This window comes from Protomyctophum parallelum (assembly GCF_964188405.1).
Source record: "Protomyctophum parallelum genome assembly, chromosome: 10".
NCBI classification, from domain to species: Eukaryota; Metazoa; Chordata; class Actinopteri; order Myctophiformes; family Myctophidae; genus Protomyctophum; species Protomyctophum parallelum.
Window position 1 is genome coordinate 48,194,299 of NC_139704.1, and position 18,490 is coordinate 48,212,788.

Sequence of the window (18,490 nt, forward strand, 5' to 3'; positions counted from 1 at the left end):
ATAGGGTGAGAGAAGAAATTCGGAGTAGAACCGCTGCTCCTTCGCCTGGAAAGGATCCAGCTGAGGTGATTCAGGCATCTGGTTAGGAATAGGATGCCTCCTGGGCATCTCCCTAGGGAGGTCCCATTGGGAGGAGACCCCGGGGCAGACCAAAGCGCAGATGGAGGAAAAACCTCGACTCACTGGTCTCGGAATCCCCCAGGAGGAAGTCACTAATGTTGCTCTGGAGGAGAGGGAAGTCTGGAGCACTCTGGTGCAGGGAGCTGTTGCCCCCGTGACCCGACTACGGATAAGCGGTTGAAGATGGATGGATGGATGGATGGATGGATGACGTGTTAAACGTCTTAGTTTGCAGTGAATGAGTTAACTGGTCAGGATGTCTGGAGGGAATTCCGTTTTTCACTCTTTGCCATAAGACAATGACAAAACCTGTGTGTGTGTGTGTGTGTGTGTGTGTGTGTGTGAGTGCGAGCGTGTGTGCGTGCGTGCGTGTGCGTGTGTGTGTGCGTGCGTGCGTCACTGACCGTGTGTAATGACGCCCCGGGGTGGTCCGAGGGTCTCATTGGCGTGGAGGAGAAGACGGGGGCGGGGCCAAGGTGATGCTCCGCCCCCCAGACGACCTGCTGGAACTGAGCGAGGGTCACCCTGCCGCCAGCAGCACCCCCTTGTGACAGCTGTCGGAACAGCACGTCCACATCCTGCACACACACACACACACACACAACACACACACACACACACACACACACGCACACGCACACGCACACGCACACGCACACGCACACGCACACACACACGCACACACACACACAACACACACAACACACACACACACACACACACACACACACACACACGCACGCGCACGCACACGCACACGCACACACACAACACACACACACACACACACAACACACACAACACACACACACACACACACACACACACACACACACACACACACACACACACACACACACACACACACACACACACACACACACACACACAACACACACACACACACACACACTCCTTTTAGTCATCTGAAATGTTATAGTGTTAAGTCTACTTTTAGTCAACTAAATATCATAAGATTTTAGCCGACGATTTTGTCGCCAATTATTTTTTATTTCGGCAGGCCTTGAAGGCATCGTAACGGCTGGTTTCACAGTAGGTTGCCAGCTGGACACCAGAGCGCCATAAACCATAAAATGATCTCTTCTCTCCCGAAACATTTTATTCCACTTTATATTTGTTTGTCAAAATTGTCAGTATATTTAGTCATAGTGTCAATCATCATTTATTTGGTTTTTATTAGAGATCGGATCGGCCCTTATTTGTCATATCGGGTCATATCGGTATCTGTGAAAATGCCAGTCTAACAAACGATCCGACACAGGGGTAAGGGGTTGACACTATGGCAGTTAAATACAATGTTGGGACATGTGGAGTTTGCTTTGGAGTTGCCCCAAACTGCAAGTGCGCATTTGAGTGAGGAGTCTGCTATAAACCCAACACGAGATATATAGCTAGATAGCTATAAACACAATATGAGATATATAGCTAGATAGCTATAAACACAACATGTGATATATAGCTAGATAGCTATAAACACAATATGAGATATATAGCTAGATAGCTATAAACACAATATGAGATATATAGCTAGATAGCTATAAACACAACACGAGATATATAGCTAGATAGCTATAAACACAACATGAGATATATAGCTAGATAGCTATAAACACAACATGAGATATATAGCTAGATAGCTATAAACACAACATGAGATATATAGCTAGATAGCTATAAACACAATATGAGATATATAGCTAGATAGCTATAAACCCAACACCAGATATATAGTTAGATAGCTATAAACACAACATGAGATATATAGCTAGATAGCTATAAACCCAACACGAGATATATAGCTAGATAGCTATAAACACAACACCAGATATATAGCTAGATAGCTATAAACACAACATGATATTTATAGCTAGATAGCTATAAACACAATATGAGATTTATAGCTAGATAGCTATAAACACAACACGAGATATATAGATAGATAGCTATAAACACAACACCAGATATATAGATAGATAGCTATAAACACAACATGAGATTTATAGCTAGATAGCTATAAACACAACACGAGATATATAGCTAGATAGCTATAAACACAACATGAGATTTATAGCTAGATAGCTATAAACACAACATGAGATATATAGCTAGATAGCTATAAACACAACATGAGATTTATAGCTAGATAGCTATAAACACAACACGAGATATATAGCTAGATAGCTATAAACACAACATGAGATTTATAGCTAGATAGCTATAAACACAACACGAGATATATAGATAGATAGCTATAAACACAACACCAGATATATAGATAGATAGCTATAAACACAACACCAGATATATAGATAGATAGCTATAAACACAACACCAGATATATAGATAGATATCTATAAACACAACACCAGATATATAGATAGATAGCTATAAACAACATGAGATCACGACACTGGTATCGGTATTCGGTATCGGCTAACACAGAAATTGAGGTATCGGGATCGGATCGGAAGCGAATAATCGGAACATCCCTAGTTTTTATATAGTCCCGCAAGTGTTTGGTCAAACCACGTGACTTCCATTGGGAAAAGCATCCAGGCGGCCATGAAACAGGCAGAGCACAGAACAGTTGTTCTTTATGTGTGTACGAAGCCTCAAGGCCTATTCATAGTCTGGATTTTCGGTGGTGAGTAAAAACAGAGAGAAGGGCTGCAGCGGTGGCGGTGGTTTGCTCTTCACCGCGGATCGTGACGTCATGTTGTAGTTCGGTGGTCACCTCACCACCGGAGCGGTGGTCACCTCACCACCGGAGCGGTGGTCACCTCACCACCGGAGCGGTGGTCACGTCACCACCGGAGCGGTGGTCACCTCACCACCGGAGCGGTGGTCACCTCACCACCGGTGGTGAGGTGACCACCGAAAATATTAGACTATGAATGACGCTTTAGTGGTCTATACGTCAGCGCACTTCACCTGCGTGTTGAGGAGGTGTTGCAGTCCTAGGTGTTCCCAGACCAGCGCCAGTCCCTCCCGGTCCAGACCTCCTCCTCCTTCTCCTACTCCTACTCCTCCTCCTCCATCCTCCTCCTCCCGGCCTCCACCCATCTGCTCCCACGCCTCCCTCAGCTGCTCCTCCGTCACCTCCTGCTGGGGGGGAGGAGGGGGAGGGGGAGGAGGAGGGGGAGGAGGAGGGGCACCGTCCACAGCGGGAGGAGAGAGGAGCAGAGAGGAGGAGGAGCTGTTCTGTGGACCTGTGGACCGAAGAGGAGAGACAAGAGTACAGATGTCAGTGTACAGTTTACTGCTGCAGTAAGTTAGAGAAGTACAGATGTCAGTGTACAGTATACTGCTGCAGTGAGTTAAGTCGCCCAAGTCCTTTGTATTTGTTTAATATTAGAGCACTTCTCACAGAGGCCCCTTTTCCACCGGTTGGTTCCCAATGGGAACCGGTTCAGTTCTTTTTGGTTCTTAGTCCATGAGCCAGAGCTCCAAAATTGGTGGGAAAAACTAGACCTAAATAGACGCCTTAAAGGACCACTTCACCACTTTTCAACCTATCTTCATAATAATAGGTCCTCACTAATAATCATGAAAAGATGGTGCAATTTTTTTCTACTCAGTCTGTGTCGGCTGTGGTTCAGAAACCGTCTTCCAGTGACATCATCGATGGGGAATACAAGCTAATAAAAACTGCAGGCTTTCTAAAGTTGCAATGCGAAAATGGAAGCCATCGTTCTCACGATAATGAAAATCTAAACATTTTGTAAAATAATCTTGTTTAAAAAATAATCTGCCTAATGATGATGTCACTGGAAGACGGTTTCTGAACTGCCCACAGCCCTCCTATGAGACACAGACCGAGTAGGAAAAAACTGCGCCAATTTTCCATGATTATTAGTGAGGACCTATTATATGAAGATAGGTTGAAAAGTGGTGAAGTGGTCCTTTAACAGACGACGTCACACTGATAATAAACAGCGTGCGTGTGCATACCGGCATGCACACGCACGCTGTTTATTATCAGTGTGACGTCGTCTGTTAAAGGACCACTTCACCACTTTTCAACCTATCTTCATATATTGCATCTTATGAGATCTCATAAGATGCAATGGGAAAGTTATAGCTGCACTCACGTGTAAGAAATTACCCATCAAACTTTCAGATGCTGTTTTTCTCACAGTGTGGAGGAAGAATGATTAGGATTTGTGTTGTGATCTCTCGCCCTTGAAATATATAATCCTTGGTTTGAACAATAATAGCAATTCAAAACAGTTGTCCTCAAAACCACACCTCCAGTCGCTGTCGAGAACGGGACAGTGAGATTAACAAGAAAACAAGGTATTCACCCATGGACTCTGAACTTCTGACTGTTTCCGAGTGTGTGTGTGTGTGTGTGTGTGTGTGTGTGTGTGTGTGTGTGTGTGTGTGTGTGTGTGTGTGTGTGTGTGTGTGTAGGCGCTATATAAATGCACCATTTACCATTTTTATATATAGCAACTTATGTTTTTCTCCGAAAACTGTTTTAGAAGGATTGGATTTAGAAGACAAGATTTGTAGAATCGGCCTCAGGTCAAACACAGGAAAATGGTACGGGATAATTAACTGTGAAGATTATCCCTGAAAGTCTGTTGGATGGTCATTGGTCACATGACTTATGAGACCATTTGTACCTGAAGAAAAAAAAACAGTTGTATAATAATGTGTATCTTCTGTGGCGCGGTTGTGAGTGAAACCGGGAGCCCCTCAATCCGTGATTCAAATTTAAGAGTTTAATTTAAGTTAAGAAGTAAATCAGAGGTTCCTGGAAATAAGGCCCTCCCACAGACAGTCCCTGTCGCCTGTTGCCCAAAGTTGGTTCCAGGACTCCACCAGGGGCCCAAATGGACCCTCACAGGTCTGTCACTCTGAGAGTGTACAATGGAACCACACGGACCCTTACAGACAGGTTATTTAACTCTGAGGGTGTACACATGGAACCAAATGGACCTATAATGATTTTGTACACTCAGCATTTAAATTAACGTTTTCCAGTATAGTTTGACACTAAATCTTTGACATTTCCAGAACCCCCCTCTAATCTGACATGCGTTAGTTCACACGCAGCGCTGTGATGTTTGTCTGTCCAGCGGTTACTTCGGTCCGGTCGAGCCCCACCGAACCAAAACGTAGCTCTAGCATGAGTTAAATAAGGAAGCTCTCTCTCTCTGTCAATCTCTCTATCTCTCTGTCGATCTCTCTCCCTCTCTCTCTCTCTCTCTTTCATCTTTACTGCTGGAGACATGCTGTCATTCTCAGCGTGACGTGTGAGCACTTTATAGCCAGTCTGCAGTCAGCCAATCAGGCAATTGGATTCGTCCTTTAACCCATTCTGAACGGGGAACCATTTTGGTGTTAGCATCGTGTTATGCTTTAACTATTGAAAAACAGCAGATCTACAAGCTCGAAGCACGCCACCGAGTGGCGCGCTACGAGCTTGTAGGTCTGCTATTTTTGAAAAAAATCGAAGAACGACTGACATTTTTTTAATCTGATCTCAGGTCAGAATGGGTTTAATCAGACCAGTGTGTGTCCACTGGGAACCTCGTATGAATCTGATCTCAGGTCAGAATGGGTTAAATATCACTGCCTACCTCCATCCCCAACTCCACCTATAGAGGGTATTCGCGTGACATTATCATCAAACCAGGAAGTTATGCAGGAATGCCTAATGAGTGGCAAAAAACTATTTTCTGGCGTTGACAGCCCATTCATCCAAACAGAAAAGTCCTATCTGATTGCATTAAACAACGTTAAACGATGTTAAACTCACTTTGCCTGTTGCTTAGCCACTCGATGTAAGCATGCACATACCATCTATAGACACATTCAGAAACATATTTCCTGTATGCGGAGACGACTCATATGCGGTGTAAACAGGCAGGTCTTCTATACTGCATTGAATGGGGAAGTGACTGATGTTAGTTTATACCTCATACTAAGCAACTATATGAGGTATAAAGTACATGTGTTCATAAAACTGAAAGATCGGGTATTGGGTTAAGACTGACATCTGACATCTTTCAGGACCTTTCACTGCTTCGTCTCAACCATTACTCTATGATTCTGGTCTCTCAGCCTACAGCGCAGTGTATTTTCTGACATCCCGTTTCTCTCCAAACGTTGAATATTGCCACCACTGTTGCGGAGCAGCCGGTTCATCCCAATGTTCTGGAGCATCTTTGTAAAGTTTGTGTTGGTAAAAAGCAGGTAAAAGATTAACGTTTGAGGCAGACTAACATCAGTCACTCTACCGTTCAATAGTAGTAGAAGAGCAGACTGTTTACACCGTAGATATGTTGTCTCCGCCTACAGGAAATACGTTGCCTGTGACCATGAGACCCGTCTCTGAATGTGTCTATAGTCTCAACCCACTTCCACTTTAGGGGGGTTTCAAAATTGACCCTTTCAAGCCTGTAACTCCGACAGTATATCAATGGGACCAAATGGACCTGCTAGGGTCCAGTTAAGGGAAGACCTTGAAAAGTAAAAGTTTATTTATAGACTGCAGGAGGTGTTCTCCCTATTAAAAGCTTATATATGTTAGATGTTTAACAGTCTAATCGCCAAAACCTTGCAACAACTTGTCCAGGTAGCTCAGTTGACCAAAAGTTCATGGGTTCTATCCCGGGCACCGCCAACTCAGCATATAAGTAGCACGGCTTGGGTGCGGAAAGCCATGCAGTGAATACTGGGAGCTGCATTGTAACAGAGACAGACTCCATCTCCCAGAGGTCTAGCGCATTGTAACAGGGACAGACTCCATCTCCCAGGGGTCTATAGTGCATTGTAACGGGGACAGACTCCATCTCCCAGGGGTCTATAGGGCATTGTCACGGGGACAGACTCCATCTCCCAGGCGGTCTATAGGGCATTGTAACAGGGACAGACTCCATCTCCCAGGGGTCTCTAGGGCATTGTCACAGGGACAGACTCCATCTCCCAGGGGTCTATAGGGCATTGTAACGGGGACAGACTCCATCTCCCAGGGGTCTATAGGGCATTGTCACAGGGACAGACTCCATCTCCCAGGGGTCTATAGTGCATTGTAACGGGGACAGACTCCATCTCCAAGGGCTCTATAGGGCATTGTCACGGGGACAGACTCCATCTCCCAGGGCTCTATAGTGCATTGTAACAGGGACAGACTCCATCTCCCAGGGCTCTATAGGGCATTGTAACAGGGACAGACTCCATCTCCCAGGGGTCTATAGTGCATTGTAACAGGGACAGACTCCATCTCCCAGGGGTCTATAGTGCATTGTAACAGGGACAGACTCCATCTCCCAGGGGTCTATAGGGCATTGTAACAGGGACAGACTCCATATCCTATAGGGGTCTCTAGTGCATTGTCACGGGGACAGACTCCATCTCCCAGGCGGTCTATAGGGCATTGTCACGGGGACAGACTCCATCTCCCAGGGGTCTATAGTGCATTGTCACGGGGACAGACTCCATCTCCCAGGCGGTCTATAGGGCATTGTCACGGGGACAGACTCCATCTCCCAGGGGTCTATAGGGCATTGTAACAGGGACAGACTCCATCTCCCAGGGGTCTATAGTGCATTGTCACGGGGACAGACTCCATCTCCCAGGCGGTCTATAGGGCATTGTAACAGGGACAGACTCCATCTCCCAGGGGTCTCTAGGGCATTGTCACGGGGACAGACTCCATCTCCCAGGGGTCTATAGGGCATTGTAACAGGGACAGACTCCATCTCCCAGGGGTCTCTAGGGCATTGTCACGGGGACAGACTCCCCGTGTGTTCCCGGGCGCCACTCCTGACCTCCTGGTGGATCCAGTGCGACATATCTTCTCTACCGCTACGCCTCGGCCACCTTCCTCCTGCACATGGGACATATCCTCTTGTTGGAGGTGCTCTTCCAGTACGTGTCGACGCACTTGCTGTGGTAGACGTGAGCGCACGGCAGCACGCTGAGGCGCTCGCCCTCCTCGTACTCCTGGAGGCAGATGGCGCAGCAGTCCTCCTCCTCCTCGTCGGCGCCGCCGCCGCCGCCGCCTTCCCCTCCCCCTCCCGCCTTGTACTGGCACACGGACAGCCTCCTCCCCTTCCTGGGCTCCTTGTTGGCGCCGTCGCGTCTCCGCGCCAGGCCGATCATGGCGCTGCCCAGCACGCTGCCCAGCACGGTGAAGACCAGGAGGTGGAAGGCGATGTTTGTCATGAGAGAGATCTCCGTTCGTTTCATTTGGCGTTTTGTTGTTGTTGTTGTTGTTTTATGCTCGGTTTGGCGAGCGAACGCTCGTACGTCTTGGTTGGTCTGGTTTCCTGTGTCTTTCCAGCCACCCTTTCTCTGCGTCTTCTCTCCCTCTTCTCCGCCCCGAAAACTATACGAATGCTGGAGCTCGCGCGAAAAAAGGAACTCGGCCCACCTCTTTACGCGAGCAAGCCTGCGATGCGACAATACAGACTCTGATTCTAGTAATCTATTGATTCCGAGTATCGAGTGATACCGGTGTCTCTACTGGCAGAACGTACATGTACATGACCATATATCCTCTATTTAACCACTCGTCTGCCAAAAACGACTAAACTATACGACAACTCTGGAGAGTGCGTTTCATTCCACTGTAGGTCTTTTAGTAGCACTCGACCACCTTCTCTTGGTGATGTCATCAATGTACCGTGTCGTACACAGCATGCCCAAATATGGTTCCCCAACTCTTCAGTTCAAGACCCAAAAAACGAAATGAAAGATGTTTGCCCTGGTATAAAATACTACTCAAAATTGAGGACTGGCTGTCCGAGTTTAGTGATGTCCGTTGTCTAGATCCCTGACACAAACATATTATCTGGGTTGCAAGGCCAAATATCGCAGAGATATCTGGGTTGCGAGGGAAAATGTGGCGTATTTCGGTCACGCAGTCTCCAATGGTTCACCAAAGGAGGAAAACTGTGTTTGTTTTTTAGCCCCTCCTATATACAGCTTTAGTGTTTGTTTTATGTTCAATGTTTGTTTTAAAAACGCCATTGACAATGAAGGGAAAATGTACGTCACCTTGTCCCTATAACACAAACATTAAATGACATTAGCAATAAAGAGAATTGTATTAGTTTGTGTTGGCACCGTTTGTTTTACATCACAATTACATCACCTAGTCAATTCATGAGTTAGACTTTTGTATTTATCCAAAATGAGTTAATAGCACAGGCAGACTCTTCACATACCAGAGCATGTCTGTCAAAAATGTCAGAGCTGAAATCAACATGTAAATATTCATGAAATATATTAATGCTTAAACATGGGGACCACCTGGAACCCCCCTCAAGGACCACTGATTGAGAACCACTGATAAATAATATTTATACATAAAAGCATGAACTACTGTGAGGCTGGTAGTGTGTGTGAGTGGTTACTGGTCATGATATAATAATAATAATAACCCATTCTGATCGGGCACCCATTTTGGTGTCAGCATCATGTTATGCTTTATCTATTGAAAAATAGCAGATCTACAAGCTCATATCGCGCCACCGAGTGGCGCGATACGAGCTTGTAGGTCTGCTATTTTTTGAAAAATCGAAGAACGACTGACATTTTTAGAATCTGATCTCAGGTCAGAATGGGTTAATCAGACCAGTGTGTGTCCAGTGGAAAACCTTGTATGAATCTGATCTCAGGTCAGAATGGGATAAATAAACCTACCGTGAGGCTGGTAGTGTGTGTGCGTTCCTGGCTCCTCGTCAGACTTCAGACTCTGCAGAACAAACATACCAACGGAGGAGATCAATTAATTAACACCAACGACTCTTAACGAACGCGACTAAACACAGACCTTCAATTCAACACAACCGTGTTTATAGACAAACACCGTGCATGTGTGTGTGTTGATGTAGATGTGCGCGTGTGTGTGTGTGCGTGCGTGCGTGTGAGTAACTAACTAGTCCGTAATGCTGGTTTGAACTAGCAGAGTGTGCTAACGTGTGTGTGTGTGTGTGTGTGTGTGTGTGTGTAGTAGTAGCCGATGAAGTGTGTGAAAGTGAATGCTCCTGCAAGCGTGAAATTCAGAACATAATGCGTGTGTGTGTGTGTGTGTGTGTGTGTGTGTGTGTGTGTGTGTGTGTGTGTGTGTGTGTGTGTGTGTGTGTGTGCGTGCGTATGTGTGTATGTGTGTGTGTCGTGTGTGTCGTGTGTAATCATAACAGACAGAACAATAGAACGACCATAAGGAATTCCAGCCAGCAGACATTATTTCTGCTGGACTGAACAGAGACAAGTCACAGTTCAGCATGCACGCTCTCACGTGCACACGCCCGTGCGTGCGCACACACACACACACACACACACACACACACACACACACACGCGCGTGCACGCTCTCGCATGCTCCTGCTGCTGTGACATGCCCTCGTGCAACACACACACACACACACACACACACACACACACACACACACACACACACACACACACAATGTACTTAAAGTACTAAAAGTACTCAAAGTAAAAGGGATCGAACTGGGAACCTTGCGGTTACCATCCAGCCACTCTACCGCTGAGCCACCGCCGCCCCTACTGTGTATATGTAACCTATTCCACTGCTAAAACAGTTCATAACAATATGACTGCTGTGCATATATAACCTATTCTACTGCTAAAACAGTTCATAACAATATGACTGCTGTGCATATATAACCTATTCTACTGCTAAAACAGTTCAGTAGTAAACAATATGACTGCTGTGTATATATAACCTATTCTACTGCTAAAACAGTTCAGTAGTAAACAATATGACTGCTGTGCATATATAACCTATTCTACTGCTAAAACAGTTCAGTAGTAAACAATATGACTGCTGTGTATATATAACCTATTCTACTGCTAAAACAGTTCAGTAGTAAATAATATGACTGCTGTGTATATATAACCTATTCTACTGCTAAAACAGTTCAGTAGTAAACAATATGACTGCTGTGTATATATAACCTATTCCAATGCTAAAACAGTTCAGTAGTAAACAATATGACTGCTGTGTACAGCATATATAACCTATTCCAATGCTAAAACAGTTCAGTAGTCAACAATATGACTGCTGTGTATATATAACCTATTCCAATGCTGAAACAGTTCAGTAGTAAACAATATGACTGCAGTGTACAGCATATATAACCTATTCCAATGCTAAAACAGTTCAGTAGTAAACAATATGGCCGCTGTGTATATATAACCTATTCCAATGCTAAAACAGTTCAGTAGTAAACAATATGACTGCTGTGTATATATAACCTATTCCACTGCTAAAACAGTTCAGTAGTAAACAATATGACTGCTGTGTATATATAACCTATTCCACTGCTAAAACAGTTCAGTAGTAAACAATATGACTGCTGTGTATATATAACCTATTCCACTGCTAAAACAGTTCAGTAGTAAACAATATGACTGCTGTGTATATATAACCTATTCCACTGCTAAAACAGTTCAGTAGTCAACAATATGACTGCTGTGTATATATAACCTATTCCACTGCTAAAACAGTTCAGTAGTCAACAATATGACTGCTGTGTATATATAACCTATTCCACTGCTAAAACAGTTCAGTAGTAAACAATATGACTGCAGTGTATATATAACCTATTCCACTGCTAAAACAGTTCAGTAGTAAACAATATGACTGCTGTGTGTATATAACCTATTCCAATGCTGAAACAGTTCAGTAGTAAACAATATGACTGCTGTGTATATATAACCTATTCCAATGCTAAAACAGTTCAGTAGTAAACAATATGACTGCAGTGTACAGCATATATAACCTATTCCACTGCTAAAACAGTTCAGTAGTAAACAATATGACTGCTGTGTACAGCATATATAACCTATTCCACTGCTAAAACAGTTCAGTAGTAAACAATATGACTGCTGTGTATATATAACCTATTCCAATGCTAAAACAGTTCAGTAGTAAATACTATGACTGCAGTATATATATAACCTATTCCAATGCTAAAACAGTTCAGTAGTAAACACTATGACTGCTGTGTGTATATATAACCTATTCCAATGCTAAAACAGTTCAGTAGTAAACAATATGACTGCTGTGCATATATAACCTATTCCACTGCTAAAACAGTTCAGTAGTAAACAATATGACTGCTGTGTATATATAACCTATTCCACTGCTAAAACAGTTCAGTAGTAAACAATATGACTGCTGTGTATAATAACCTATTCCAATGCTAAAACAGTTCAGTAGTAAACAATATGACTGCTGTGTATATATAACCTATATGCTAAAACAGTACTAAACCTCCCAAAAGACACGATTCTGTCATTGATTGGCGTTAGACGTGGAGTGCCGCTATCCGCTATCGACGACACCAATGAAGTAATGAACACAATGGATGTACTTAAAACATTTAGTGAGATGAAGAGGAACTAACCAGGTGCTCCTCACTGGTCAGCAAAAACACCTTGAAGACCTTAACAGGAGCCCTCGTACTGTACAAGGTTTCTTTGACTATGCATCCACCTCTTGGTACCACAGCACCTCAAAGGCCCTTAGAACTAGGCTCCAGACCTCCCAAAACAAACTGGTCAGGCTCCTACTTGGCCTCACCCCCCGAACACACCTCACCCCTGCCCACTTTGACAGACTGGAATGGCTTGGGGTCGACGACAGAGTACAGCATCTTGCAATGGGTCTGGTCCACAAGATTCGATACACCACCAAGATACCCATGTACCTGTCTAGATACTTCACTAAGATACCCATGTACCTGTCTAGATACTTCACCAAGATACCCATGTACCTGTCTAGATACTTCCTTAATGTTAACAGTTTGACTGTTTTACACGCTTAACCCGCATTTTAATCAACCCCCCTTCACTGCCGAGATTGTTGTATTACCTTTAGAGCATACGCTGAATTATTTGGGCTTTTAATCCGCGAAGATCCAGCGAAAAAAGCTCCCTCGGTATGTTATGATCCGAGCGTATCATCCACCATCTTGGTGCACCCGGAAGACGCACACAAGACTCGTCTCAATGAGGCGTTGCACTCCATGCATTTCCATTGGCCTCAATTTCCCAGAAGCCCTAGCAGCCCACAGCATGTGACGATTTCCGGTTTCGTCATCAAAACGAAACCATCTAGTCTCTATCTCCGCGACGAAGACGGATTTTCTTTTTATTTATTACAATACAGCGGATTAATCACATAAAACAAATGGCGGGTATAGCGGGGTTGGCAGCGACAGTAACCTGGAGTAATCCATTCCCGGCACGGAAACTACGAAGTCCACACCCACAACACCAGAGGGAGTGCAACAAACCATGTGCAACCCAGATTCGGCACAAACAAGGGACTAAATTATTTTCTCTCCTATGCCACCAAAATGTGGAACGCCCTACCAAACAGTCATTAAGACATGTGAATCCCTTGACTCCTTCAAAACCGCTCTCAAAGGGCACCTACGGACGGCTGCAATTCGAAACTGTCCCCCGTAAAATGTGAAGCTGAAAGCTCAGCGGAGATAGCAAAATGTAACAATGATAAAAACGTGTAATAATAAATAATAAATAAAAATGTAATAATGATAAAAACGTGCTCACACGGATCAAAAACGGGATCAAAAGACATAGATAAAAAGAGAAGGATCCGGAAACACAAAGTTAAAAAACGAGGAACGCCTTTTCTCTTTTTGAGTGGTTCAACCACACTTCCTATATGTCCCGATGTTTAGAGTACCAGAGTGCTGTTGCACCACTCGCTTCAGACTGGTCTGATTCTAATCTATTTAGTAAGATGGTTTGGGCAGAAGACTCGAATCTCCTTCAACCAACAGTGAGGAGAGAAGATGACGGGCTCGCCTGCCTCGCACGGTGGATGAAACTCCTCTTGAATTATTGAGCACGCTTTGTTATGTAACTGTTCATTCAGCAAAGCCTTTTATACTGCAGATCCCTGTGTGTGTGTGTGTGTGTGTGTGTGTGTGTGTGTGTGTGTGTGTGTGTGTGTGTGTGTGTGTGTGCGCGTGTGTGTGTGTGTGTGTGTGCGTGTGTGTGTGTGTGTGTGTGTGTTTGGGGCCAATGCAGAAAGATAATAGGGGGTAAAAACCATTCAGATATTATTATTTTTTTAAATTAGTGAAAATAGCCGATCTACAAGCTCACAGCGTGCCCTACTGTGATGCATTGTTAGTTTAGAGATCTGCTATAGTAGCGTGGTTGCAGTGAGCTGGTCTCAGTCTAATCCTCTGTCCACAGCCACAGGGCAGTGAAACAATCATTATTATTATTACTAGGACACACACACACATACACACACACACACACACACACACACACACACACACACACACACACACACACACACACACACACACACACACACACACACACACACACACACACACACACACACACACACACACGTCAGTCAGCGTGTGTCCTAGTTTACAGCCCACAGCCATAACCCAACCCAACATGTATTTTTACCAGCTCAGTTGCCTTGTGGTCAGAGTGTGTGCGCCCTGAGACTGGGAGGTCGGGGTTTCTATCAAAACCCGTGTCACAGCTTGAAACAACAAAGATCCACAGCACATCGCTGGGTTAAGTCTCTTGTACGTCAAGCTGCCTCACACCATGCCAGGAGATTAGGCTGTTTTAAGGGATTGTGACATAGCACACTGTCTTCAAATGCAGTGACCAACTTTTATTTAGGGAAACAGCAACGTTTGGGCCTATGCGGCGGCCTTCATCAGGCTTTCTTTATGAAGGGCACCGTCCGTATACCCTCTGCTACGCACCTGTCGCCTGTAGGGGGCGCCGTACCCTCTGCTACGCACCTGTCGCCTGTAGGGGGCGCTGTACCCTCTCCTACGCACCTGTCGCCTGTAGGGGGCGCCGTACCCTCTCCTACACACCTGTCGCCTGTAGGTGTGCAAAAGCCTTGCTTTTTATACGTTTTCAAATGTATAAAAAAAATCTCACGCAGATCTACAAGCTCGTAGATCAGGATTTAGAAGACATTTGTAGAATCGTCCTCAGGTCTAAATGGATTAACGCATTCTGACCGGGCACCCATTTTGGTGTCAGCATCATGTTATGCTTTAGCTATTTAAAAATAGCAGATCTACAAGCTCATAGCGCGCCACCGAGTGGCGCGCTATGAGCTTGTAGGTCTGCTATTTTTGAAAAATCGAAGAACGACTGACATTTTTAGAATCTGATCTCAGGTCAGAATGGGTTAATCAGACCAGTGTGTGTCCGGCGGAAACCTCGTATGAATCTGATCTCAGGTCAGAATGGGTTAAGTCAATGTACTTAGATACTTTATAATGTACTTAGTTACTTTATAAATAATGTACTTAATTACTTTCCACCACTGCAAACATGAAGGTTACAAAGTGTGTACAGTATGACGTCTGAATAAAATGATACCCACACACACACACACACACACACACACACACACACACACACACACACACACACACACACACACACACACACACTATGCCATATTCATGAGCACAGCCATGAATGATTTATTGGTGTAACACGCAGAGCGCTGAGAGCAACATTCCTCCCCTGGAGTTGAGCGTGTTACCGTTGAGTCGGGTTTGCCCACCAGTAGGACGTCCCTTCATTCATTTTGTCCTGACGTCGAAATTTAAAGAAAAGATCTTCAAAATACGGACAGTTTTCTGAGAAACCTCATGTTTCTGTATCAGTGGTGCTCAATATTTCAGGTCAAGCACCCCAAAAATGATATGCATTTGACCCCCATCTGAAAATATGTTGTTTCAGGGACCCACCCAGAAGCAAAGATTTGAGTAAAAAAAAACTATATATATATATATATACTGTATATTCAAAGATTTGCGGCACATTTTCATGATTTTTTTAAAATACAAGCTCGTATCGCGGCACTCGATTCTTGCTCAAATGTGACTCTCGATTCTACTCCACAAGAGTTGAGATCACGCTTATGGGGCGGCGGTGGCTCAGGGGTAGAGTGGCCGGGTGGCAACCGCAAGGTCGCCAGTTCGATCCCTGTGGGCTGGCTCCCCCAGAGTTAGTGTCGAAGTAGCCTGGAACTCACCTATGCTTTCTATGGCATAGGCAGCTCCCGGCAGGATCCGCCAGGAGAAACTGTGGGCAGCTGCGTGACATGAGACTAATTAATTAGAGCGACAGAGAGAGAGAGAGGAGTGTGTGTGTGTGTGTGTGTGTGTGTGTGTGTGTGTGTGTGTGTGTGTGTGTGTGTGTACATGTGTACGGGTGTGCGTCAATTTAACAAAGGTGCAGACGATCAGAAATCAGCAGAGAGTGAGCGACGTTTGCGCTACTCTATGCCGTATTGAAGTGGACTCGGACCCAGACTTTGTTTTTAACTCCCTGGAAATAAAAACGTCTGGGTTTCCGAGGCTAGCGTCGAAGGAAACCCAGACGTTTTATTTTCCAGGGAGAGAAAAACAAAGGTCTGGGTCAGAGTCCACTTCAATTCGGCATAGAGTAGCGCAAACGTTGATCACTATCTGCTGATTTCTGATCGTCTGCGTCTTTGTTAAATTGACGCATCAAATGGTGGTATGTGTATATGTGCTCAGATTCCGAATAAATAATTGGATCTTGACCTGAAAATGGTTGAAAACAACATGGTGTAGACACTTAGACGGAAAACAGCAGACAGTTCAGTTTAGTGAGTCTAGAGAGTATAACAAACTGTGTTAGAGAAACAGATTGAACTGTAAGATGTCTGTAAGATGTGTTAGAGAAGCAGACAGTTCATTCATATGAGCTGATTGAACTGTGAGATGTCTGTAAGATGTGTTAGAGAAACAGACAGTTCATTCATATGAGCTGTTTGAACTGTAAGATGTCTGTAAGATGTGTTAGAGAAACAGACAGTTCATTCATATGAGCTGATTGAACTGTAAGATGTCTGTAAGATGTGTTAGAGAAACAGATTGAACTGTGAGATGTCTGTAAGATGTGTTAGAGAAACAGACAGTTTATTCATATGAGCTGTTTGAACAATGATTGATTCCCCGACAACGAGGAACAAAGTGTGTCCCTTAATCAGTCCAATAAGGGACACGTCTCTCTCTCTCTCTCTCTCTCTCTCTCTCTCTCTCTCTCTCTCTCTCTCTCTCTCTCTCTCTCTCTCTCTCTCTCTCTCTCTCTCTCTCTCTCTCTCCCTCTCTCCCTCTCTCTCTCTCTCTCTCTCTCTCTCTCTCTCTCTCTCTCTCTCTCTCTGTCTCTCTGACATGAAATATTTAAAATAGATTATACTTTTGCCCCATGGTACAATATATTATAATGACAGCCATGACAGTAGGGATTTGGAGGTGTGTGTGTGTGTGTGTGTGTGTGTGTGTGTGTGTGTGTGTGTGTGTGTGTGTGTGTGTGTGTGTGTGTGTGTGTGTGTGTGTGTGGAGGCCAAGCAGGGCCGAGGCAGTGTTACATAAACACTCTAAATATTTCATTTGATCACATGAAGAGAAAAGGAAATTAAAGGAGAGAGAGAGAGAGAGAGAGAGACTCCAACTAGTCCATACTAGTGGACTAGTTGGAGGTGTGTGGACTGGTGGTATTTGTAGTAATGTTTTCGCCCGGTCTCTTCCGCCATGACAGCTGTCCCGCCATTTGATGTTTATGCAGAAAAACATCAAATCTGTGTCTGTTTTGCTGGGACCAAATGACCACAAATGACCACAAATGACCATATGTCTTACGTCATCATTTAGAGCTAGTCATACGTATACTATATACATAATCAGTAAAAATAAAATAGCAAATTGTGCCTGATCTGCTGGGACCAGAGTACGTGGTGTGTATATGTATGACTAGCTCTTAATGATGACGTAAAAAATATGGTCATTTGTGGTCATTTGGTCCCAGCAAACCAGGCACAGATTTGCTGTTTTCTTGCATAAACATCAAATGGCGGGACAGCTGTCACGGTTTTTGGCGCAAAGTAACCACAGTATACCGCTAATCAACTTACAACTACACACTTTATACAGTATAGAGTATAGAGTATATATGTATACGTATATAGTATATGCCTATATAATATATATATACTATATATATTTCTTACATCATCATTTAGAGCTAGTCATACGTATACTATATACATAATCAGTAAAAATAAAATAGCAAATTGTGCCTGATCTGCTGGGACCAGAGTACGTGGTGTGTATATGTATGACTAGCTCTTAATGATGACGTAAAAAATATGGTCATTTGTGGTCATTTGGTCCCAGCAAACCAGGCACAGATTTGCTGTTTTCTTGCATAAACATCAAATGGCGGGACAGCTGTCACGGTTTTTGGCGCAAAGTAACCACAGTATACCGCTAATCAATTTACAACTACACACTTT

The 18,490-nt window shown here is 44.3% G+C and overlaps 1 protein-coding gene across 1 annotated transcript in view; it reads right to left on the bottom strand.

The window, feature by feature from the left end:
* ninl (ninein-like) overlaps positions 1-7,946 on the bottom strand; it is a gene marked incomplete at its 5' end in the record, with an annotated part of 91,714 nt that extends 83,768 nt beyond the window's left edge. Inside the window, 4 exons of the mRNA XM_083775083.1 lie at positions 525-698; positions 3,073-3,246; positions 4,390-4,398; positions 7,923-7,946. Of these exons, the coding sequence (XP_083631209.1) occupies positions 525-698; positions 3,073-3,246; positions 4,390-4,398; positions 7,923-7,946 (381 nt within the window). The remainder of the gene's footprint in view (positions 1-524; positions 699-3,072; positions 3,247-4,389; positions 4,399-7,922) is intronic.
* Positions 7,947-18,490: the final 10,544 nt, after the last annotated feature.